The sequence below is a fragment of the Mustela nivalis genome (genome assembly GCF_964662115.1).
Source record: "Mustela nivalis genome assembly, chromosome: 11".
NCBI classification, from domain to species: domain Eukaryota; kingdom Metazoa; phylum Chordata; class Mammalia; order Carnivora; family Mustelidae; genus Mustela; species Mustela nivalis.
This window is the reverse complement of record NC_139030.1, coordinates 70209933-70235232: the sequence shown is the minus strand read 5'-3', so window position 1 is coordinate 70235232 and position 25300 is coordinate 70209933. Positions and strand designations below refer to the sequence as shown.

General features: G+C 49.5%; 2 protein-coding genes across 6 annotated transcripts in view; both read left to right on the top strand.

Moving 5' to 3' along the window:
* The window catches only part of TRAF3IP1 (TRAF3 interacting protein 1), a 68680-nt gene extending 63950 nt beyond the window's left edge, over positions 1–4730 (top strand). Inside the window, exon 19 of one of the 2 annotated variants that reach the window (XR_014300608.1) lies at positions 4173–4730. The gene's annotated coding sequence lies outside the window, so the exon portion shown is untranslated. Of the gene's footprint in view, positions 1–4127 lie in introns of both variants that reach the window. The other variant, XR_014300609.1, reaches the window with a different exon arrangement.
* The window catches only part of ASB1 (ankyrin repeat and SOCS box containing 1), a 34382-nt gene continuing 9997 nt past the window's right edge, over positions 916–25300 (top strand). For 2 of the 4 annotated variants that reach the window (XR_014300610.1, XM_082690979.1), the window contains exons 1-4: positions 10486–10825; positions 14163–14304; positions 16341–16643; positions 23863–24248. Coding sequence is in view for 3 of the 4 variants with exons in the window: in XM_082690979.1 (XP_082547105.1) it covers positions 10777–10825; positions 14163–14304; positions 16341–16643; positions 23863–24248 (880 nt within the window). In the remaining variant the exon portion in view is untranslated. Of the gene's footprint in view, positions 1091–10477; positions 10826–14162; positions 14305–15748; positions 16644–23862; positions 24249–25300 lie in introns of those variants that run through there. The other 2 variants (XM_082690980.1, XM_082690981.1) reach the window with 2 other exon arrangements.

Sequence of the window (25300 nt, the reverse complement as noted above, 5' to 3'; positions counted from 1 at the left end):
CAGGCTCCCTGCTGAGCAGAGAGCCCAATGTGGGGCTCGATCCCAGGACCCTGAGATCATGACCTGAGCTGAAGGCAGAGGCTTTAACCCACTGAGCCACCCAGGCGCCCTGAAAAAACATCCGTTTTATATCACCATTAATCTTTATAATGAACCTCCCCTGAACTAGGGGAGGAGACAGTCTCTGGTTTGGGACTCCTCCCCCTTCAGGACACCCCCCAGAAATCTCCCTTTGTGAGTGGGATTTTCCTCCCCTCCCAGACCAGCTTCTGCCATGACTGGTCCTTCGGGTGGCATTTCCCCCGAGCCCAGCAAAACCACCTCTTGAGGTCACAGCTTCAGGCTCCATTTTCTGGAACGGGTGCACTGGGGGGCTCCAGATGTGGCCACCTTCCCCTCGACTGAGCAGGCACCAGGCTGCTGAGGTTCTCCTAGGGGTGTGTCCAGAATCGGAAAGAGCCCGAGGACTGGGGTTTGGGGGGATATGGGACGGGGTGGGGGGCACTGCAGACTGAGCAGAACATGCCTCATCAACTCCAGGGAAGATCCACGCTGCCCCCACCCAGGGTGCTGCCACCTAGGGAGGCAGGGCAGGGGCGGTGATGCCAGTGTCCTTCCCTGACCACCAATACCTTCGTTGACCGTGTGTGACGGGCTTCGGGCCAGTGGCGGCACTGAGTGGATTAAAAGTTGGGTGGGCGCCGGTTTTCAGACTGACCCCCTGACAGCGACTGCTGCTTCCATCTCAAAGACCTTTGTGGTTCTAGCTTTCTGCTTGCTTAATACTTGTTCAGTTAGAAAGCTGCTCCAAGGAGGTAGAAGTGGCTCATTGTCACACCTTCTGAAGCCAACCACCACCCACATGCCGCTTGCTGCTGTCTCCTCTTTAAAACGTGTTTTGCAATCTCTATTTTTTTTTTTAAAGATTTTATTTATCAGAGAGAGAGTGAGTGCATGAGCAGGCAGAGGGGCAGAGGCAGAGACAAGCAGGCTCCCTACTGAGCAAGAAGCCTGATGCAGGACTCGATCCCAGGACCCTGGAATCATGACCTGAGCCGAAGGCAGTGGCTTAACCGACTGAGCCGCCCAGGTGCCCTGAATCTCATCTATTCTTTATGCATTTACAATGCATACACAAAAGCACACATGCATGCTCTTGGGATCATACAGTTTCTATTGCAATGTCACTTTGATGTCTTATTGTGAATAAACAGTTTGTTCCGTTTCCCCCTTTTTCCCAGGTCTTTTCTTCGCCACAGTTTGAATGGCTGCATACTATTTCATTGAATGGAGACCTTATCGTGGTTCCATTGCAAATATTTTCTCAGCCCATCGTAATTTATCCTTTGGCTCTTTGACAGATTACCCCCTTACCCCCGGGTCCTCCTATTCTTGACTTGTGATTTGGCTGCTTCGTGGTGAGAGAAGGTTCCCTGCCTGGTCCCCACCCTCTGAGCCTCACACGTACTCCAGTTCATAAAAGCTCCAAGTAGTTTTTTTCAACAATTTTTCACTTTCTAGGGTGTAACAAACAACACCTGACATGTCATTATCCCCCCCTTTTTTTTATTGTGGCCAAATACACATAAAATGCACATTTTCATCATTTTTATGTGTCTAGTGCAGTGGCATTAACTACGTTTGTGCTGTAAATGCTCATCACAGTCCATCTCCAGAATATTTTCATGTCCCCATGAAATCCTGACTCCCCAGCCCACCCGCAGCCCCCGGCGCCCACCCATCCGCTCTCTGTCTCCGTGAGTGGGACGGCTCTAGGTTCCTCGTGCAACTGCAAATGTGTAGTCCTTATCCTTCCGTGGCTGGCCTGTTTCAGGGGACATGGTGTCTTCAGCTTCATGTCTTCCTGTGGGTCAGGATCTCATTTCCTAAGGCTCACAAATATTTCTTCGTGCCGATGGGCCGCATTTTGTTTAACTCTTCATCCATCCTTGAACACCCAGGCTGCTCTCACCTTTGGCTCTTGAAATACAGCTGCTGTGAGTATGGGTGTGCAAAATCTGCTTGTGTCTGTTCTTTGGGAGACACACACAGCATTGGAGTTGCTGGATCATATGGGGAGTCTGTTTGCAGAAACTCTGCTCTGTTTTCCACAGCAGCCGCACCTTTTTGTGGTCCCACCAGCAGGGCACCGGGTCCAATCTCCCCACATCCTCGCCCACACTGCTTATTGTCGTGTTTTGTATACTTTGGAAAGGAATCCCGGGCACCGTGTTGTAGGTAATATGCCTGTTCCGTCAAGCCCGTTGGTTGTCTTATCCGAAGTCAGATTCTTGGAGATGCTTTTCCTGCTTGATTCTTCACTTCCTAAGAGATGTATTTTAAAGTCTCGCACCCACTGTGATAGTTAATGGAGTTCTCCTTGGGACGTGTTTTCATCCTTTGCCTTTAAATCTCTCTGAATTTTCATATTTTAATTGTGTCTCTTGTAAGCATTCTGTCGGGCATTCTGTTTTCACCTGCAGAGTGTGTTCCATTTGGATGAACCATATGGTCTTATTACATGGGCTCTATTTTTCCCACTTTCCGTGTTTTCTCAGCTTCACTTTTTTTTTCTTTGCCTTGTTTTGGAAAAGGAAAGGTTTTTATCCTATTTTTTTGTATACCATTTTCCTAGATATGTCTAGTTTGAAAGCATAACTTTCAAATTATGGTTGTTATTTTTAAAAAAGATTTTATTTATTTGAGAGAGTGAGAGAGCATGTGCATGCATGGGGGGGGGGAGACGGAGAGGGAGAAGCAGACTCCCTGCTCAGCGGGGAGCCTGATGCAGGACTCGACCCCAGCACCCCAGATCATGACCTGAGCTAAAGGCAGATGCTTACCTGAGCCACTCAGGTGCCCAACATACAGTTGTTATTTTAATGGTTACCTTAGCTGCTTTGAACTCCTTACAGCTTACAAAGCCTATGATTAATCCCTATCTTTAGCTTTCTTCCAACAATACAAGCACAACCCCAGCTGATAGGCTGTAGTAGCTGGTCTTTTAATCTTACCTTGCTTTTTTCAGCTCACGATTTGCTTTGTTGTTGCTTAGGCAGCCACATTTTGTCCAAATTTATTCACATATTCACCAATATCTGCTCATCATTCTGTCCTGCATCTCAGACCTTCCATCTGGGGTCTGATTATTCCTTGTAAAATTGATCCCTTAGAATGGTCTCTAAAGAACACATGAAGCAACGAGCACAGTTGGGTGGGCATAGGTCCCAACGGCTCCCGAGGGCTACTGGAGTCCATGGAGGCCGTGTTGCCCTCAGCCAGGCTGCCTGCCTTCAGGGGCGCCCCCCCCCCACCCCGTGCCCGGGCCACGACATCCGACATCCCCATCCCCCAGGCTGTGGGCGACCTTCACCATCCCCCTCCCTCCCTAAGCCGTGGTACTAAAGCTGGGCCTTAAACTCAACAGACTTCCTACAGGAAACGCACACACACGATCACACAGCCGCTAAGGTTGCTTTTATGGACATTTCCCCAAGAACTATTTCTCTCTGGAAAAATAAATGCGCAGGATGTAATGAAAACCACTCTGTGTGTATGTTGGCCTGGGCGCTTCTTAATTGCTTCACCAAATGGGCCACCAAATAAAGAAATGAAGGCCGGCTTTGTTCACATCCAGGAACAATGATCCTTATTAATTGTAACCCAGGGCATTCTTCTGTTACTTTATGGATTCAGAAGCAGCCAGCACACACCCTGGGCCACGACTCCAGCGCGGCCACTGCTACAGGGAGATGTCCAGGGGTGGCCCTGGGTCCCCTGGATCAAGACTGCTGAAGGTTGAGGCAACTGTGTTTTTTGGCTATGACCTTTGAGAAAATAAAATAAATTTATCTTGTGTTCAAACAGCAGAAAAATTGATTTCTGAGAAAAAGTTACCAAAGCAATGCACTGGTGAGCAACATGGCAGAGAGGAGCTCTGTGGGCGTGTTGGCTTCTCTGGCCCTTTTCCTGTTCCCCTTGGTCCAGTTCTTTGGCGGGGGGGTGGGGTGGGGAACCACCAGGCTCTGGTGGGAACCCCCATGGTGGGTCGAGGCCCACAGCAGGGCACTCACAGCTCTCCCGGGCATGGGTATGGCATGTGAGCCAAGACGTGGTCTCTCCCGCAGCTGCTGAGCTAAGTGGCCGATGATGTGTGATGTTGCCACGTGCAGGAAAGTGTCACCGTGGAGGCTGCACATGGAGGAAAGCAAGCCCGAAGGTGGATGAGACCAAGGGCGAAACTTAGAGTTCCAGCAGTCAGCTATGCCCAAACACCAGCCCGTCCTGGACAGCCCTGTTCTACAGATGTCTTCATGGGTGCGATGGTTCCATTTTATGTCGACTCGGCAAGGCTGTGGTCCCCAAGTTATGTGGTGCGTTGCCAGTCTAGAGTTGCAGGGAAGATATTTTGTAAATGGGATTAGCATCTACAATCAGTGGACTTTACATGAAGATTGCCCTTAATAATCGGGGTGGGCCTCATCTCATCAGTTGAAGGCCTCACTGGCAAAAATCGGTTTCTCTGAGAAAAAGCAGTTCTCCCTCAAGCCTGCAGCATACAAACTCTGTCTGAGTCTCTAGGCTGCCAGCCTGCCCTGTGAATTTTGGACTCAAGACTACAACATCAGCTCCTGTCTGAGTTTGCAGCCTGCCAGCCTGGATTTCAGACTTGCCAGCCTTTGCTGTCATCTGAGCCAATTCCTCAAAATAAATCTTTTTGCATATGTGTATATGTGTATAGTATATAAATGTGTGTGTTATGTGTATGTCTTGATATATCACATACATACACATAGAAATGCACACATAAACACAGGCACGCACGTGCACACACACACGCACATCCTGTTGGTTCCGTGTCCCTGGGGAACCCTAAATGATTATGTGATGGACACACATTGTCCATCACAATGTGTGTCCTCCCTTAGGTGAGGGATGGAATGCCCAGGTACTTCTTCCTCTCTTGCCTCCCTGCATGGTGGTTCTAAAGCCTGAGGACATCAGCAGCATCTGCTTCGCAGGTGATGATACTTTTTGTCTGCAGCTTTGAGTTGAGACTCTCCTTTGCAATGGCAAGTCCTGACAAATCATGCACCCACTGTGTGAGGGAGGGAAACCTCCTCCTCCAAGGACCGCGGCCAAGACTCTTAATTATCCAAGTGGTCAGGCTCTGCCAGTCAATACAGGCCTGGAGCAGGGGCCCCTGGGCCAGAGAAACCTGACCCTGGCCAACTGGCTGGCCAGGATTCTGTCACAAGAACGTGAACTGAGAGCCCTGTGGTGGAGGTGGCTGCCTGAGCTGATGGCCACGTGGGGTCAGGCTGGACTTTCTGACTCTGTGAGACCAAGGGTCTCACGCTCAGAGGGGCTGATGCTCAGAGAAGGCCAAGGGGCATGGGCAGAGGAGAGACTGGTGAGCTGTGAGAGGGAGAGCAGGAGGGTCTGGGTGCCAAAGAGAGAGTGAGCCATCGGGACAGGGCCAGACCAAGGCTCAGGGAGATGGTGAGAGGCAGAGATGGACAGACAGAGTGACAGGGGGGTCAGAGGAAAGGCAGAGACTGAATCGTCCAAAGTTAGTTGCAGCAATGTGTGTCCATCGCCCCCTGCAATCCTGGAGGTGACACTGACGGTCCTGACTGAAAGGTGGGAAGGCTCCCTGCACCCCTTGAGCTGCAGAACTGAGGGACTTCTCTAACCACTGAAGTGTAGTGGCTCCCACCTGGCTCTCTCCCTCTCTTGGACACTTGCCTGGGAAGCCAGTTGCCACGTTGCGAGGAACCCCAGCTTGCAGGGAGGCCACATGTGGTGCCCTGACTGACTGCCTCAGCCTGTGGGCCAGCCCCCGAACTCAGCTGTCCTGAGGCAAAGACAAGCCTTTCCTGCTGGGCCCCGTCCATATTCCCTGGGAGAGGACACGTGATCACTGTCCTTGGAAGCTGCTGAGTTCTTGTTCACCAGTCATCGATGAGGAGAGACAAGGAGCAGTAGACACAGAGAGAAAGACACGGTGCCTCAGAGGCAGGCGGAGTCAGAGACAGAGAGACACATGAGCAGGGTGAAAGAGACAGTGCAAGAGTCCAGAGAAGCTTCTGGGTCCAGGGTGGTCTGTCTTTCTGTCCCTGAACCAAACTGAAGACTTTTTATTTAAAGATTAAAAAAAAAATTATTTTCAGAGAGAGGAAGCAAGGGAGAGAACAAGCAGGGGAGCCTCAGAGGCAGAGGGAGAGGGAGAAGCAGACTCCCCCTGAGCAGGGAGCCCGATGCAGGGCTCGATCCCATGACCCAGAGATCATGACTTGAGCCGAAGGCAGACACTTCACCAACTGAGCCCCCCCAGGTGCCCCTGAAGACTCTCTTCGACTGAAACCAGCTTCTGTGGGTCTGGCCTCACAGGAACAAATGTAACCTTCACATGCCTGATGCCGCTGGGAGGTGGGTGTTTCTTCATCTCTAGGCCCCCTCTTGGCTGGTGCGGGGGCAGGGGGTCACCCTGGGTCTCCTCAGAGTCAGCATCCTTCTCTTCTCCCTGCACACAGCAGACAGTGTGCCCCTTTCCAAACCTGATACCATCATTGCGCCCTGACGACTTCCCTGCGACATGGGGATGGGTTCTGTCAGTCTCTCCTCCGGGGTCCGGAGCCTCTAACCCTGGGCTCCGACGCTTCCTGTCTCTTTGTGGTGAACTTCACACCCTTCTCTGACTCCATGCCCCCCAGTCCCGCTCACAGCCCTGGCTCAGCCAGTGGTCTGTGATTCTGGTTCCATGCCTGGGTAAATGCGTTTCTTGTGGCTGCCCCCAAAGTTACCGTGCACTTGGCTTAAACACAGAAATGTATTCTCGCACACTTTAGGGGACAGATTGAGGTGTATGCCCTGCTAGATTCTGCACGTCCTTCCAGTCTCTTTCTGGTCCTGATAGCCGCTGGCTCCCCTAGCTGGGGCCTCATCCTCCAGTCTCTGCCTCACGTGGCTTCTTCTTGGGTGTCTCAGTCTCAAATCATGCCTTTCTCTTATCAGCACACCTGTTTTTGGATTTAGGGCCTGAGTCCAGGGTGCCTGAGATCATTACATGATAATTACATCTGCAAGACCCCTTTCCCAGGGGCACCTGGGTGGCTCAGTCATTGGGTGTCTGCCTTCAGCTCAGGTCATGGTCCCGGGGTCCCGGGATCAAGCCATCCTCCTGAACAGGGAGCCTGCTTCTCCCTCTCCCTCTCCTACTGCTTGTGTTCCCTCTCTTGCTGTGTCTCTCTCTGTCAAATATATAAAATCTTTTTTTTTTTTTTTTAAAGACCCCTTGGGCGCCTGGGTGGCTCAGTGGGTTGAAGCCTCTGCCTTTGGTTCAGGTCATGATCCTAGGGTCCTGGGATCCAGCCCCACATTGGTCTCTCTGCTCAGCGGGGAGCCTGCTTCCTCCTCTCTCTCTCTGCTTACTTGTGATCTCTGTCAAATAAATAAATACAATATTAAAAAAAAAAAAAAGACCACTTTCCTAACAAGATCACGCTCACAGGTTTCAGGTGTTAGGGGGTGGACTTGTCCTCCTGGGGAGCCACCATGCCCCCTGCTGCCTTGGGCCATGGGTTCTGTGGGCAGGGTCTGGGTGGGCTCACGCCTGCCCGAGGGTCCAGGCACAGCGCCTGGACAAGGCACCCTGTCAGTTCTGGCCAATAAATGGCTTTATCCGTCTGTTCAATAACAAGTCCTGCGAGAGAGTCAAAGTACCCATCTGACCAGAGGCAGCTTTCGAGGGATGCACGGGTCTGCTGGCAGAGATAGCGTCAGCCTTTCGGGGCTGTAAGCCCAGGTGGGGAGAGATAGACGTGGCCATGTGCAGGCGGAGGCTGGCAGAGAGCCCAGGCGTCAGCTGCCCAGTGGGTGGGGCGGGGAGGCATCTGGGGAACCGGAGGGACATGGCCCCCTGGGCTGTTGATGTGGGGACAGGAGGACCTGCTGTGGGCAGACCCCGGGTTCTGGATGTGTTTTGGGAGCTATAGGAGGGAGGATGTTGGAGCGTGTGTACGAATGGCCCCACGAGTCCAGCTAAGGAACCTGTGGGACTTCTGAGGATTGCTTAGGAATTGTCAGCCCCGCGGGACAGAGGCTGATCTCAGCGAGTGGCTCAGCAGGAAAAATTAACTTGGTGGGAAGGGAGGGAGGCAGTGGGAGGCAGGCTGGTGGGGAGCAATCTGAGGGGTGGGGGGAGGGTTCCCAACCCAAACTGTTTTTTTTTTTTTTTAAAGATTTTATTTATTTGACAGAGAGAGATCACAAATAGGCAGAGAGACAGACAGAGAGAGAGATGAGGAGAAGCAGGCTCCCTGCTGAGCAGAGAGCCCAATGCGGGACTCGATCCCAGGCCCCTGGGATCATGACCTGAGCCGAAGGTAGAGGCTTAACCCACTGAGCCACCCAGGCGCCCCCCACACTGGTTTTAAAACTGGGAATCCTTTGTTTGGGAACCTGCTGAGTCTGGGGCAAAGCTGTAAGGTTGGTCTCCCGGGAGCAGGTGAGTCGTTCCCTAAGAGTCTGCCGCTTCTGCTGTGAGTCACTACCTGCCCCTACAACTCAGGCATAAGGGCTGAGATTTCCACGCCGGGGACTCTCCCCCTCCCTGTGGTGGGGTCACAGCAGATCCTTAACACAGGTGTTGAAAGGAGAGACTAGTGGGTGTCTGTGTGTTTTGGGCACAGCACCAGGCTCATGGAGGAGGGTTAGTGCCACGTCCAGTATAGACAGCGTTGGTCCCTGTTGGCAGGCATTTTGGAGGAGAATGGGAGACTGTGCATACAAGTGGGGCCTCTGATCTTTCTCACGAAGAAACAGGGTTCTGAGGGCAACCTCAGGGCCAGGGCTCGGCACAGAGTGATGCTCTGCTCAGGCCATGTACCCCTGAGTGCAAAGGCACTGATGCCTGCTGGGTAGCCGGGGAAGCCAGCACAGCAGAAGCCAGTGGGACAGGGGCTCCCAGGCCACACCCCAGACCAGCTGTGTCAGGACCTCCACAGTAGGCATGGGGCAGGGCCAAGCTTGCTAGCTTGCTTGCTTCCTTCATTTTATTTATTTTTCAATTGTTGTACGATACACATAATAAACTTTACTCCTTTAACCTTTTTATTATTTATAATTTTAACCTTTTAAAAGTGTACAGTTAAGTACCTCCACACTGTTGTACATTGGTCAATCACCTGAACTTTATCATTTTCTCAGACTGAACCTCTGTGTCCTTTAAACAGCTCCCCGTTCTCCCCTTCCCCAGCCTGGGGCACCCACGCTATTTTCTGTCTCTATGAATTTGACTTCTCCAGGTGATGCATATAAGTCGCATCATCCAGTATTTGTCCTTTTGTGACAGGCTTATTTCACTTAGCATGATGTCCTCAAGGTTCATCCATGTTGTAGGTGTCAGAATATTCTTACTTTTATTTTTTAAGATTTTATTTATTTGAGAGAGAGAGAGCATGAGAGCACAAGCAGGCAGAGGGCAGAGTGAGAGGCACACTCACTCACAGACTCCCCACTGAGCAGGGAGGCCAACGAGGGGCTCCATCCCAGGACCCTGAGATCACGACCCCAGCTGAAGTCAGACACTTAAGGGACTGAGCCACCCGATGCCCGTTCCGTTTGAAGGCTGAGTATCATTCCACGATGGCCAGACCACACTGTTTACTGATGGCCAGACCACACTGTTTACTGACTGCACCGCTGATGGTCGCTTGGCTTGTTTTCATGCTGGGGTGTTTTGGAAGCTCCCGGGTGTTCCCTGTGGCAGCTGTGGTGGAGGGCCGGTGGGCTGGGCACGCCCCTGGCTCCCTGCCCTGTGGGACAGAGGGCGTCACCCCCAAGCCTCTGACGGGGTAGCTCTCTGCCCTTATCGAGTGTGAACGCATTGCAGAAAGCCCTCCTCCCGCACCAAACACCCTCGCAGGGCCGGCCAGCTCTGCAGCCAAGGGAATCGAGCTCAAGAATGCAAACTCTATACACACCGTTTGACAACGCTTAAGCGCGAGAGTGCAGGAAGATGCATTCCTTTGTTCCCTAATTTACTCAATAAATGCTTAGTGTGAGGCACTGGGCAATATTTAATAGACAAGCCCCCCCCCCCCATCATGGAAGGGATTCAGGGAACGCACTCCTCTCTCAGCACGTAGATACATGCTCACCGCAGCGACGCCCAGCCCGCACAACCTGCTGCGGTGACTAGGGCTGGACGTCCGGCATCTTCGCATCCACGCGCTCACGAGCCTGCTCCAGCCCACAGAGGAGCGCCGGGATCACCTGAACCGCGAAATGCGACCGGCGTGGGATGCGGTCCTGTCCCAAACCACCGCGCTACCCGCCCGCAGCCCCGCCCGCAGCCCCGCCCACAACCGCGAGGGCCACGCCTCCCTTGCGAGGGCGGGGACGGGTGCGGACAGCCAGAGCTCTTCGGGATGAGTTAGGCTCCGCCCCCCAGGTGAGCGTGTTTTCCCAGACTCCTCCACTCCCGCAGAGAAACCACCGCGCTGCCGGCGCGCGACCCCGACACGGCGCGCCTTCCGACAGCGCGCGCCCCGCGTCGCCGAGTCTCAAGTTCCGACTGGAGCCCGGAGGCGGAGGCGCTGGCTCCCTTCGCCGAGCCCCGTAGGCCCTTGAGGGAGGGGCGCGCCCCTCGGAAGCCGCGCCCCTGAGGCGGCCCACCTTCCCGCGGCGCCGGAAGTGGTCGCTGCGGCTCTGCTTCCGGTCTACGGGGCGCTCTCGGGCTAGGGCTACGGACTGGGCGAGTCCGGGGCACCCATGGCGGAGGGCGGCGGCCCCCACGGGCGGGCCGGGCCGGGGCCCGCAGGTAACGTGCGTGCAGCCGCCGGGCCGCGGGGTGGGGCGGGGCGGCAGAGGACAGGGCCAGCGCCCTGGCCGAGGGGCCCCGGTGGCTGCGCCCGGGCCGGGGCCGTGCCTTCCCGTCCCCGGAGGGCCAGACCCACGGAGCAGCGCCCTGCCGCCGGGGTCGGGTCAGCGCAGCACGCCGGACGGGGCGGCCCGGCTGCTGCGTGTGCCCGCTCCTCGGCCTCGCGGTGACATCGTCGCGCTGGGAACTTGCTTTCTAACTGCCGGTCTGTGAACCGGTGGGAATGTGATAGGACCCTAAGAACAGGACACGGGTCGTCATCCAGCTCTGAGCGCAGGGGTCTGGGAAGCCCCCCCGAGGCCGGTTCCTCAGGACGGCAGGTGTCTTTTCTCCGCGCCGCCACCCACGGCTTGACGGGCTGCTACCGCAAACGCACAGGCAAGGGACAGCGATAACAGCGCTCTCAGCGAGCTGTCCGTGACACAGCATGTCCAGGGGCCCGTGGCCCACCAGCAGAGCCGGCAGCTGGAAATGCTCACGCTCACCACTCAGAAGAGCCATCAGACGCAGGGTTTTCACCCCGAGACCCAACTACTAAGCAGATGTGAAGTTGCAGGCCAAGCGTGTTCTTTGCTGTGTTCAGGGGAGGTTCCTTCTTAACCTGTGGTGGGATTTCCTCTGTGCTCATTGCTGAATTGGCCCTGTGTACCAAATGCTTTTCTGTGCTCTGGACCTCACACGTTCCTCTGGGTGTTTGCATAGCTACCCCTCCAAGGAGTTGACAGTTGGGGACTTGGCGCTTTTCATCCCTCCATCCGTGCTTTCAGCAGTCCTTCCTTGAGGAACTGCTATGGACCAGACCTTGCCCGGGGTGGAGACACCCCAGTGAACAAGGGCAATTCAGACAAAGCCCCTTCTCTCCTAGAATTTGGTTGATACTTTGAATCAGGACTTTAGTGTCTGGGATGTCATTTGAACGTGAGAGAGAGATGGAACGAGAGGAGGATGGATGACGGCTTCCCAGTACAGAGGGGAGTCGTGTGGAACACAGGCTGCTCTGGCCAGTATGCAGTACCTCTCCTGTCTGAGCAGTACTGTTTCGTTATTTACAGTGTTGCAGGCCTAGGAATGGAGGGGCACAGATTTCCAGGTAAGGTCTGAGTCCTATGTGAAGTAATCGCGTTGACATCGGAGATGCTGATCAGAGAAATGCTAACTCGAAGTGTCCTTGGATCTGGAGCTGGGTGTAGAGGAAACTGCCTAGCTGGGCCAGGGAGTGGGTTGAAAAGAGGCCAGCAGAGGGGAGGCCCAGAGAAAAACTTAACAAACGTCTGTGGTTCCCACTTAACCTGTCCATCTGGCGCTACACTTCCTCAATCTTACTCACCCCTGCTTTGAGCCTTTTCACTCAGGCGGGTGAAACTGTAGGATAACTGCTGTGGAGGAGAACAACTAACTGAAGGAAGATCAGGGTGGAGGCTGCCCTGAGGGTTTCCTTGAGGCTGCCTGTTAATCGGCTGCAGGCGTGGATGTGGGATCAGCTCAAGTAACCTGTGTGTGTGTGTACACCTGCCAGTGTTCTGTTGAGTCCTGAAGGGCAAGGAAGTCTTCTCATCACCCCTCTTGTACAGCGGTCAGGCCTTGTCTGCAGTAGGTATTTCAGAGATTTGATGTGAATGTAAAAGCAACTTCATCATCCGGAGGAGTCCCAGTGGAGGGGTGTGCTTTCCACTGGTGCCTGGTCACTGGCTGGGAGTTCGTGGTCACACTCTTTCCTTAAGCCCCTGTCTGTAATGATATCCGCAGAACTCTTGATTTCTGGGCTCCAGTGTGAGGGGAAGAACTCGATAATTTGTAAACAGGGATCTGATTTTACAGATCTGTTGACCACTTATTTTTCATAGCTCTGGAGGCTGGAAAGTCCCAAGACCTAGGCCCAGCATGTTCTTTGTCTGCCAGGGGCCTGCTTCCTGGAGGCAGTGTTCTTACTTTGTCCTGCCCTGTGGAGGGTGTGTGGAGCTCTCTGGGGTCTCTCTTATATGGACGCTAATCCCATTCACGAAGGCTCTTCTCTCATGATCTGTGCAATCACTTACCACAGTCACTACCTCTTAATACCATCACTTTGGGGAGTTTCAGCATATTTTAGGGGAGACAAACATTCAGTCTATAGCAACTACTCTTTCTTTCCTCAGATTTTGATACCCATTTATCTTTATACTAACGTCTTTTTTGGGCAACTGATTCTGTTATATTTTTTATTCTGATAAGAGATAATATGCTCTGTTAATGGGTTGGGTCTTTTTTTTCTCATATGTACTAAAAAACGTGATTTTTTCAGTCATGTTTCCACATAAACTTTTTTTTTTAAAGTGAGCTCCACACCCAGCATGGAGCCCAAAGTGGGGCTTGGGCTCAGGACCCTGACATCAAGACCTGAGCTGAGATCAAGAGTCAGATGCTTAACTGACTGAGCCACCCAGGTGCCCTTCCAGGTAGACTTTTATAATATTTTTGTCACATCTCACATAAAAACCCCTGAAGAGATTTGTTAAACCACTTAATTTATTTCTTATCATTTAAAATTTTTCTAGCATTGACTCACCCTGTCCAAGCACATGGTACGGTTGACTCTATAATCTTTACTGTTTTCCAGTTGTATAGTCTTCATTATGTGAAGCTGGCTTTCTGTTCATATGCATATATTTTAACATTTTCCTTACTGAGGTGTAACTTACATTCAGTACAGTACACCCATCTTAGGTTACGGTCTCATGAGTTGCGCATGGTGACTCCTGTGGGGTCATGGCCCAGTTTGGCTCACTGTAGTCATTCATGTTACAAGCAGCAGCATTTGTGTGCCTGTTGAATTTGCCAGATGCAAGTGTCTTCTTGTAATACAGGCGATGAATATTTGTTTCCCCCCAATATCAAGACATTGTTACATCCTTGAGATAAACAGAATAATATTGTGGTGGGTTTTTGGTATGTATTTTAAGTTGCACCTTGCTATTTTATGTAGGATCTTCTGTATTTTTCAGTAGGATTGACTCCTTGCCTCCTGTCCCAATCACGTTTTAAAAATCATCGCCCTTGTCAGGTGTGGTGTCAGGAATGTGCTTGTTTCACTAAGGGAGACATTTTGTATTTTTCTCAGCTCTGGGCGTTTCTGGAGGATGGGAATGGTTTATTCTGGAACGTTTGAGCTTAGTTAGTTAGACCTGCAGTCTGAAGACCAAGGGCTCAAGGTAGAGAGCACCCCCCCCCCCCAACCCCTGTCCCATTTGGTGTCAGCATGGTTTCCCTTAGCTGACAGGAGCCCCTCTCTTCAGTGCAGGTCCTAATTTGAAGGAGTGGCTGAGGGAGCAGTTTTGTGACCATCCGCTGGAGCACTGTGAGGACACGAGACTCCATGATGCAGCCTACGTGGGGGACCTCCAGACCCTCAGGAGCCTGCTGCAGGAGGAGAGCTACCGGAGGTGAGCATCGCTGTCTTGGGGTGGGCCCGCTGCTGCTGGAAGCTGAGGGGTGTGATCCGTGAGGGCACTGTCTCTCCCTGGTGAGCAGGTAAAGACGGTTGGAGGAGGAGACGGAGGGAGAATGATCAGACTACTAGGAGATAGCCAGTGGTGAGGATAGGGATACCTGAATTCGAATCCAGCTCGGTCATTTACCTTGGTATTTTCTGGAAACTTCTGGCCCTCTCTGATGTCAGCTTTCTTGCTATTAGTCCTGATGGCAGCACTGTTACTCTCTTCAAGAGTGGTCCTGCCTCCTTCCAAGTCTCCTGTGGCTCTTTACCCTAAGCTGTATACATGAGTTCCCCTAACTTTGTTGTTTTCATATGCTTATCCCGCTGTGGGTGCAGACTTCCTGATGTACCCTCCTCTGGTGTCTCTGGTCCCCAGGTGTCTGCCCTCCCCAGGCCTGGTGCTCAGCCTCAGACCAGCTGTCTCGTCACCCAGGGATATGCAGTATGCTCACCTTCTTCCCTGTGTCTGTAGTGCCCGGGCTGCTGCCTGCCAGAGCCCACCTGCTCCTCCCTGCTCCTCCACACTGGCTCGGGCTCTTCCTTAATAGAGGCGGGTGTTGGTACTCCTTTTTTCCCGCCAGGGACCCCTGGCAGAGCACAGAGTCTGCCTTCCCTCTGGGTGTTCTCTGATTGCTTTGTGGGTTGGAGATTGGAGCCCTAGCTAGGTTAGCAGCTGACCTGCCACCCAAAACTCCTTCCTGCTTTGTGTTTCTTTTCCCGTCGGGGTTAAGTTGGTAGTGAATTGATGGAAGAAATGTCTGCGTGTCAATACTGAAATTAATGCTGCTTTCTGTAAATAGCTCTCAAGGGAGGTATTCCTAACAATTCAAGAATAGGTTTCTTTCTTTCTTTTTTCTTTTTTTAACTTCTGATGCCCTAGCATTATTTCATTAGAATAGATATCAGTATTTTTTTTTAAAAAAAAGCTCTAAATATCCAGAAAGAAATCATCATACAAAGGTGGCAGATGGATTCCACATGAATAGTTAATGCAGATGACTCAAGCCCAAAGGAAGCCTTAAGTTTGCAGATGCAACAGTACAATAAAAACAGTAGAATAAAATAGAGTTCAAGTAGGTATTTTCATATTGCTTTTCCAAGTACTTTTTTTCCCTTTCTTCTTACATTTGGCTTTAGTAAATCTGTTTCTTGCTGATGGATTTTTGTTGCTCTGTACTGTGACCATGAGTACTTTGGTCTTCTGGGCTAGTGGGAGCCAGGGCTCAGCTGAAGGAGGAGCCCCTGACCCACTGTGTGTCATTTTGTGTCACTCTGCTGTGAGCTGGATGGCCAGGCTTGTTCACAGCTGCCCTGGGAGTTTGAAGTGAACTGTGTCTCAGTTGATGACATGGTGGGTCAGTGGGCTTCATGGCCGTGGCATTACATGACAGGGAGTCCCAGTCTGATGGTCACTTTTGATGAGGGCTGAGCATAGCCTATTCTCTTCAGCTGATATTGGCTGGGAGTGGAGCGCTGCATGACCTTAGCAGTTCCCACAGGCTGGCATTTGTGCTATGCCACAGGTAGGGGGATCGCAGGGGTCACCCGGTCCCAGTGAGGGTGCCAAGGCCAACCTTAGGCCACCACAGTGAGTGGTTGGTGAGAAGGGGGCCTCGGGACCCTGGCAGATTGCCAGCGACTATTTGCCGTTCATCCTGCACTGCCTCCCTGGGCAGACCCTTCTATCCTTTGTGGAGCTGGAGTTGGGAGGTCTGAGGTCTTAGCTCTGAGACTATCAGTCTGCCTGTGCCTCAGGGTCCTCCACTGTGGAATGGGCTCTGCAGTTCTGCTCTGCCCCATGCATGGAGCCAGCGTTTCATAAAACAGCACATGCAGAGGCATTTTTGAAGCACCGCGGTGTCTGTCTGAAGAGGTTGCCCTCCTGCACTCTGTTCCCGGCATGGACCAGTCTGCAAGGAAGCAGAGCTGTGTGTGGGGTTCCCAGCTGCCCCCACAGCCTGGCTTCCCTGTGCTCTTTCTCAGCCGCATCAACGAGAAGTCTGTCTGGTGCTGTGGCTGGCTCCCCTGCACGCCGCTAAGAATCGCGGCCACCGCAGGCCACGGCAACTGTGTGGATTTCCTGATCCGGAAAGGGGCTGAGGTGGATCTCGTGGACGTGAAAGGACAGACTGCCTTGTACGTGGCTGTGGTGAACGGACACCTAGAGAGTGCTCAGATCCTCCTGGAAGCTGGCGCTGACCCCAACGGCAGCCGGCACCACCGCAGCACCCCCGTGTACCATGCCTCGCGTGTGGGCCGGGCCGACCTTCTGCAGGCCCTCATCAGGTCAGTGCTGTGGACACCCACCCACCGTCGCCTGGCTCGGGCCCTTGTGGAGGACGTGGCCCCGTGGCCACTACCTCCCATGGCGGCCAGCTCTTTCCCTGTTGTCTATATTTACCCCCCTCTCTCTGGAAAGTTAGATGTGTTGGAAGAATTGTCTATTAGTCTTTTTAAAAATCAATCAATTAGTTAATTAATTAATTAGACAGAGATCACAAGTAGGCAGAGAGACAGGGGGGAAGCAGGCTCCCTGCTGAGCAGAGAGCCCGATGCGGGGCTCGATCCTAGGACTCTGAGATCATGACCTGAGCCGAAGGCAGAGGCATTAACCCACTGAACCACCCAGGCGCCCCATCTGTTAGTCCTTTTAAAGAGCTACTTCTTCGCTGTCAGTTCTCTTCTTTTTCTGCTTACTAATTTCTAGCTTATTTTTTCCCATTTTCCATAATTTTACTTTATTTTTCTCCTTTTTTCAGTTGAATGATGGATGGATTATTCATTGCTCTTCTCAGAGTGTCCACTTTCAAGATTATTATTTCTTTCACCTGTAGCTTTGTTCTTACTTGCTAAACTTTTCCCCCATATTTAAGTTAGGTATTATTGAAGTTGATTTCCTTTTTGTTCTTGTTGTTATGGAGGAGAAAAACTTAATGCACATTTTTATGAACTACTTTTATCTTGTCGTGCTCAGGTAATGTGGAACAAATAATTTGCATTTTGGGGCTTCTTTTGAGTTTTTAATTTTTCTTTCTTTCTTTTTTTTTTTACTGTCACACATGTTGTGGATGCTTGTAACAAAGCATGTGACCACGGGTATTTATTTGCAGCAGGCAGTGTGGTAGCCTCAGTCACCTTACTTGTGGTCCCTCTCTTTTTTCCCATTTTTAGCCATCAGCTCTGTCCCAAGTTCAGAGAAGTCTGTTAGTCTCTAATTGCTGTTGTGATTTGTCATTTCCCCCTTTTATTTCTAGTGTTTTTTGCTTTCTATGTTTTGATGCTAAAAGTTGTTTCCTTTGGTTATGCTCACTATCAAACCAAAAGGGAACTGTAGGTCTCATTGAAGGCTCATTTACATGTTCTGTCACATTCAGTTTTTAATCTTCGTGGGCTTAAGTACTTTGGGTGCTCACCTTTCTTATTTGACCGTATAGGATTCTTTGTTTTTTAAGTACAGTTAACCTAATTGCCACAGCTGATGTTAGGTCTATGTCTCTCTCTTGGTTTCTAAGCTGTTCTTTATTTTGTATCTTTGTTCCATGATCTGTATTTGTTTGCTTTCCCTTTCTGTTATTTTAGATCTTTTATGGTCTTATTTTAGTTGTACCAGTCCTTACATTTTTAAAGAATTTGAACCAGATTACATTTTTATTTTCCATGTCTCCAATGACTTCTTTCTACCTAAGATGCTTTTTTCCCATGCTTTGCTCTGGAGGCATTTCTTGTGGTTGGACAGAGTACAGTTTAGGTAGACAATTTTCAGTGTGGAAAGGATTGGGTGAGGGTCCTGTTGTTACAGGCGGCAGTGGGCGTGGTTCTGAGGAGCAAGAGACCTGGCGTCCCCTTGCCTAGGGCTGTGTGTGGTTTTTGAATTAGGTACTGAGGATATACTTTACATTAAAGTTTTTTTATTTTTATTTTTTAAATGACTGTGGGATTGGCTTTTGGCAAGACAAATGAGGGTATTATGATATTTCCCTGCTCTTTAAAAATTTTTAGCCTGATCATCTAAGCCACCTTAGTCCCGTATCTTTGCATCTTAGAGAATGTAAGTCATTAATTTGGAAATCTTTTTGAATAGGATCAGTCAATGAAATTTCATGTTGGTTCCAGAAATCCCTGTAAGGCCTTTCAGTCAGTTCATGATGCACAACTGCTTTGGATTAACTGCAGGCTTGACTTTGAGAAGTGCGGGTATGGATGCCCTATTTGAGAAAGTGTTACCATTACAAAGACATTGCATTCCCTCATGGAGCTAGGACGTTACTATTATAATGAGGTAGCGAGAACACATGTCAGAAAGGTTTCTCTTTTTTAAATTACCAGGTAACTGACTTAGTGACTGTTGGAAAATGAGAGAGATATGGTTGAGTTACTGAGCAAATACTACAATCTAAATCTGATGTCAGCAGCTGCCTTCCTAGGTCATTGTTCTTACACTCAGGGTTCTCTGCTGTCATGCCGTGATTTGCTGTTTCTCTGCAAGTGAATTCCATTTTGTTACTTGTAAATTCCCTTGATAAATGTTGCTGGTGTTTTTTAAAAAAAGGTAAAGGAGTGATGTTTCTGTATGTGCAAAATTTATATTGATTCACTGAGTTGTCCCAGTGGTTCCTTGCCAAAGATATTAAAAACAGGAGGGGAATTTTGGAAAACAGTCAGGATTAAAATTAACTGGATCCTATCCAGCGTATTTTTATGAGTGGATGAAGGGCTGTCTTTCCCATAGCCCAGCTAATACCAGATTGTCATATTGCCCAAAATTACAAACATTTTGGAAGACCTATCCCTAACAGAAGGAAAAAAAAAAATCACTGCTTAAACTTTAGTTCTCTTTTTCTTTATTGGTTGGATGTGTGAAGTGAAATGGAAGTTCTGCTTGGTTTGGTGTGTGGTGTGGAGCGTTTTTCCTGTCCCTGCTGGAGTGTCTAGGAGGCTGGGTGAGGTTTACGTTTGTGGTGTCTGACGGCGGCTTCAGTGGGGAAAGGATGGTCCTGGGAACACATTGGTCTGTGTGCCCCTCCCTTCTCCTCCTTAGGCCTGCGCTGCCTGCAAGCAGGCATGTGGTTTTCAAGGAGAAGTTCCTTTGTACACTCCAAATGTGTTGAAGAGACAGGCCAGAGAATAGGACTGCTGGCTGGCCATTTAAAGCATGGCCTGGAAAATAGGGCTGTTTCCTGTGCCGTAGGCACCTGCCTGCCTGCCCGTCTTCTCTGCTTCTCCATGCTGGCATTTCCTAATTCCATGAAACACGAGCCGATGAAACCTGGGTGGCATTGGAGGGCTGTCTGGCATGATGGAAGCTCAGGGAAGTAGGTGCCGCCGTCTGTCTAGTGGTGACTCAGAGGGGAGCCCGTAATGCGTGCCTGGCGGGGCTCTCCCAGGAGCAAGGCTGCGCTCTTTACGTCCTCTCCGGTTGCACAGGGTTGTCCTTGGGCCCGTCACTGCTGATGTCAGTGTGATCTTTTGATTAAGGTGGTGTCTGTTGGGTTTCTCCACTGTAAAGCTACTCTTTTTCCCCTCTGTAATTATTTAATTCGTATTTTGTGGCAAGGGATCATGCAACACATATATATCGTATTTCTCATCAGATTTTTAATTTATTTGTGTTAGACTTACAGTTTTATTTTCCAGGGAGTTATAATCCCATAGTAGTATTACTTATTTTGATGCTCAGATTGTCTCGGATTTGGCTGCACAGAGTCTTTAAACTGGAGCCTAGCTCTGTCCTTAGGACATGTCCCCTGCAGCCTTTGATCAGTTTCTTACTTTCTCTTGTAACAACATAGTCTAGGCTGATCTAGTACTGTGCCTGTCTTAGCCCTGGAACGAGTCATTTCTTCAAAGCATCCTGGTTTCTTTTTAGTGGAGAGTGGTGCTTAGAGGCCAAGATCTGGGTACCGATAGTGTTTTTTGGTTATGGGATGTTGCTCTTTTCAGTCCCTCCAACTGGACAGAGCTAAGGTTACATGTACGTTTCTGTCTGTATTTCTGTATCTATGTACATTGACAGTTGAGTTCACCCTGATACTTCTAATCTAATCTGGTATATCCTGCTTCTCCGTTTCTGACTTTATTATTTGCTTTTCCAGCAGAGACCTGGTTCCCCTTCTCCTTAACACATTTATTTATTTTGCCAATCCTGATCTGTAACCAGTCTGATGTTGCGGCCGCCTCTCACACATGACTCCTCACCCGACGTGGGCTCTCACGCCCTATGCCAGGCAGCATTTTTAACAAGCACACTCTCGACTTTGCAAGGACTCTGATACCCTGAGCCAGGCCACCCTCCGTGCTTGAGTCCATGGCCTCTGCTTAGATGAAAGGGACCGAGGTTGGTAATTTGCACTTGGGCTGGAGAACTCCAAACTCCCTATAGTAAGTCATAGACTCCCTTGAGGGCAGGGACAAGGGCAGGTCCCTTGTGGGAACCCGAAGCCCCTGCCTTTTTAGAGTCATTTAGAGATTGGCTCTTCTAAAGAATGAGGTTGACAGGTCAGGCTGCTCCCGCACCTGTCCCCTAAGAGATGATTTCCTCACGTCTGAGCAGGGATCATTGCGGGGACAGCTGAGCATGAGGCCGGTGAGCTATGCTTCCTATCTCAGGGCCTTCCAGGGGACTCTGCTGCTGGGTCTGGCGGTTTAATACACCCAGAAAAAGGAGGCCCCCAGCAGTCAGGACTGCATGGCACCATCTGGATACATAGTTGGGGCTAAAGTGGTTTTCTTTTTCTTTTAGTTTTTGGGGATTGCCTTTTATTTAATTTGTTTTATGACTTATTTATGTGGTTCCAAAGTCAAGTCTGTAAAACAACATATATTAAAAGAGGTCTAGCTTCTGTGTCAGTCTCCTTCAGCTTCCCTATAGATGACCATTTTTAAGCTTTCATAGTTGATCCCTCCATTGTTGAAAAAATAAGCATAACGTGCATATGTCTAGGTGTGTTATCAGATACACGAATTTATTGTAACCACTTTCTCTCCGATAAACAGTAGCATAGTACACATTTTGACTGTTCTGCCTAAGTGTGTTCTGAGGTCATTCTGGAGTAGTGGTGACACTCCTTACACCTTTTCATGGGGGTTCAGTGCTGCTTTATGTGGATGGGCCGCGGTTTGTTCACCCAGTCTCCTCTTGAGGGACCTGTGGGTTGTTTCTTGCCTTCAGCTCTTACATAAAACATTTTAATGAATTGCTGCGTGCGTGCATCTTTCTGGAATTTTGCAGATGCAACTTGGGAAGAGATTCCAAGGGTGTGATTGGTGGGTCAGGGGGTAAGTGGATATGTAGTTTTCCCAGTTCTTGCCAAATTTAGTGGGTCCTAGTGGGATTGTTCCAGTGCTAGTGGGATTGTTCCATTTTGTATCATCCCCAGAACTGAATGAGACTTCTTGTTTCTTTAAAGCTTCGTTAATAAAATTTTGATTTTCCCCAGTGTGATAGGTGAGAAGTAGTATCTCAGGGTAGTTTTTTTTTTTAATTAAAAAAATAAAATGTTACATTAGTTTCAGGTGTAAAGGTGGTTTTAATCTGCGTTTGTGTTATGATGAGGCTGAGTATCTTTTCAGATGACTGAGAGATGCTTGCCGCTGTCAGCGTCTCTAGCTCATTTTCCTGTAGAGCAGTTGAGCTTTTGCTTTTTTTTTTTTTTTTTTTTTTTTTTTAAAGATTTACTTACTTATATGAGAGAGAGAGCCTGAGCAAGGAGAGGGGAGGCACAGAGGGAGAGGAGAGTCTTAGGCAGACTGGGTGCATAGCATAGTGCCCAGCTTGGGGCTCAATCACAGGATCATGACCCTTGGATCACAACCCTGAGGTCATAACTGGAGCTGAAACCAGGAGTCAGATGCTTAACTGACTGTGCCACCCCGGCCCGCCCCCACCCCCATCATTCCCTTTTGTTGGCTCTCTCTGTGATAAGGCTATTAATCCCTTGTAACATCCCCCCCAACTTTTCCACTTACTGCTTTACTTTGCTTCTGCTGCTATTTGCCATGCACAGGTTTTTCTTTGTTTAATTTTCATGTTAAAAAGCTTTGCTTTTACATCTTTTCTTCTTCCATCTTCCAAATGAACTTTATCATCAGCTTCTGGAATTGCAGAGATGTTACTTTTGCTTATATTTATAATCAAATTATTTAGCTCCAAGAATGGGATTTTCACTTATACAATAAACTTCAGGAAAATTGAGCTCTTACTAGTGTTGAGCCCTCCTCTCCAAGGCAGTGGTGGGGGTCCTCATTTCCGAGTTCCACTTGTTTGAGTATTTTTTAACTTCCCTTATGCAAATTTTGGATTTGTACTGTTAAGTTTATGCTTAGATCTCTCATTCGAAAATTCATTTTGCTTTCATAAGTAAGGTGTTTTCCATTTTGTATTTGAACTTATTTTGGTATGTATGAAGGCTGTTGGTTTTGTAACTTTACTAAAGTATTTAATAAATTCATTGCTTATTGTAATTTCATTAATTATTCAGGGCTTTCCAGACATAGTCATGTTCTCTGCAAATAGGGAAAGCCTTTTTTTCTTTCTTTATGATCTTCATCAGCTAATTGCTTTCTCTTGTTGGATTGCACTAATACCCTTATTTAAAATTTAGGGGTGCCTGAGTGGCTCGGTTGGTTGGTTGTCTGACTCTTGATTTCGGCTCAGGTCATGATCCTCCGGGTCTTGAGATCAAGCTGTGCACTTTCTCTCTCTCAAGTAAATAAATAAATCTTTAAAATGCCTGAATAAGAATGGGCTGGAGAGTGGGTGTAGATGGCTCGCCCCAGCCTCCATAGGAGAGCCACCCCTTGCCCTATTAGGTGAGACACCAACATCTGGGTTTTATCTTGTGAAGGAAATGTCTATCACTTCTTATTTTATTGAGTACTTATAAATCTGCGTTAGTGTTGGGTTTTGTCCCATGCCGCGTTTTTTTCCATCTATAAGGGTAATCATGATTTTCCCCTTAGTTCTGTGAATATGATGGACAGGGTTCTTAGAATTTCTAATATTGGAACCACCCTTGCATTCTTGGAATAACCTGCATGAAGTTGTGGTTCATACTTTGGATTTGCTTTGCCAACATGTTATTGAAGGTGGGTAGGTTGATACTCGTAAGTGAAAATCGTTGGTAGGTGTTTTCGTTTTTTTTGTTTTGTTTTGTTTTTTTTTAATAGTGTGGCTTTTGTCAGATTTTGGGATTGTTCTGCTAATTTCATAAGATGAATTTGGAAATTTTCCTTTTTTATCCTTTGTTTTGAAGTAGTTTGACTAGCCATAAGATTGTCCGCTCTTCAGAGGCTCTGAAGAGTTCCCTGATGAGTGTTTGTGTGAGAGGGTTCCGAGTTGTTTGGAATGGTCTCAGCTCTGCAAGTCAGGAGGCCACTGTGATCGGTGGTGTCTCCTGAGTGGTGTCCTGGTGCTCACAGAGGTCAGGCCTGTCTCCAGTGCTGTGGGGGTCTGGTGGCTTTGGTCGTTCCACCGCAAGGTCTCACTGTCCCTGTGTCTCCCCTGTAGGTATGGGGCTGACGTCGACGTCAACCACCACCTGACTCCTGACATCCGGCCCCCTTTCTCCCGGCGCCTCACCTCCCTGGTGGTCTGCCCTTTGTATATCAGCGCAGCCTACCACAACCTCCAGTGCTTCAAGCTGCTTCTCCAGGCGGGGGCGAACCCTGACTTCAACTGCAATGGTCCCGTCAACACGCAGGGCTTCTACCGGGGCTCCCCCGGGTGTGTCATGGATGCTGTCCTGCGTCATGGCTGTGAGGCAGCCTTCGTGAGCCTGCTTGTTGAATTTGGAGCCAACCTGAACCTGGTGAAGTGGGAATCCTTGGGCCCAGAGTCAAGAGGCAGAAGGAAGGTGGACCCCGAGGCGTTGCAGGTCTTTAAAGAGGCCAGAAGTAAGTGGCCTGAGTTCTCTTCTGACTTGTGTGGGTCAGTTGAATGAATCGAACTATAGTGATTAAAAAAAACCTCTTCCAACAAAGCACTTAGAATGTGCAGTTAGGGCTAGGCCGTTTCCAGAATACTTCCAGAGTGGTCTTTTCAAATTCCTAGACACCAAGAATCGATACAAAGAAATATATAAAAGTACACGTTGGAAGTTTCTGGAATTATAGTCTCTTTACCTCTCTGCTCTGCTTCTTGACCCCAAAGCCCTTCACTTTCGCATGGTTTTTAAACGGTTTCCTGACAACAGGTGGTAGGCCCTTCCTCCTCTAGGGGTCCTCATTCCCTTTCTTCAGTTCCACTCAAATTACCATTACGTTTATTGTGTGATACCTCTGGTTTTTGTTAGAATAAACTCCATAGCTTGCTTATTTATGAAGGAAGATTTTGCTAATGAATTAATCAATCGATGGCCAGGTTGTTTGCAGTTGATCTGGACTGGGTCTTCTTGTCCAAGGCCCTCTCTGGGGCTCAGAGGTGGACCTTGTGTGCCTCCAGCTGGCTGCTGTGGGCTGTCTGTGACCTGCCTGCACACGGCCTCCTCCTTGTCTGGGTCTCGAGGGCATCTGAGTTGAAAACCTTTCCCTAACCCTTGCCTCTCACAGAACTTGAGTTTATTGTGTTTTTGTTGTTGGAGCTTCCTAAGCCAGTCATTAAGACATGTTCACGTTGAGCCTCCCCCAAAGGGGCTGGTTAATGGTCACTTGGAGTCCTGCTGAGAGAAGCTGCTGGTGTCATGCCTGCTTCACAAGGCAGAGGCCCGGCCGGGCTCTTCTGACCCAGAGCAGAATTGTCAGCCTGCTCTCCTCATAGACTGCTCGGCGTGTCTCTTCTGGATCCCCCTGGAGTTTCCGGGACTGACAAGAGCAGAGGCTGACGGGAGGTGAGGGTCCGTCATTCACACCTGCCAGGGCCTTCAGTGGTCAGCTCTTTTTTTTTTTTTTTTTTTTTTTTAAAGATTTTATTTATTTATTTGACAGAGAGAAATCACAAGTAGATGGAG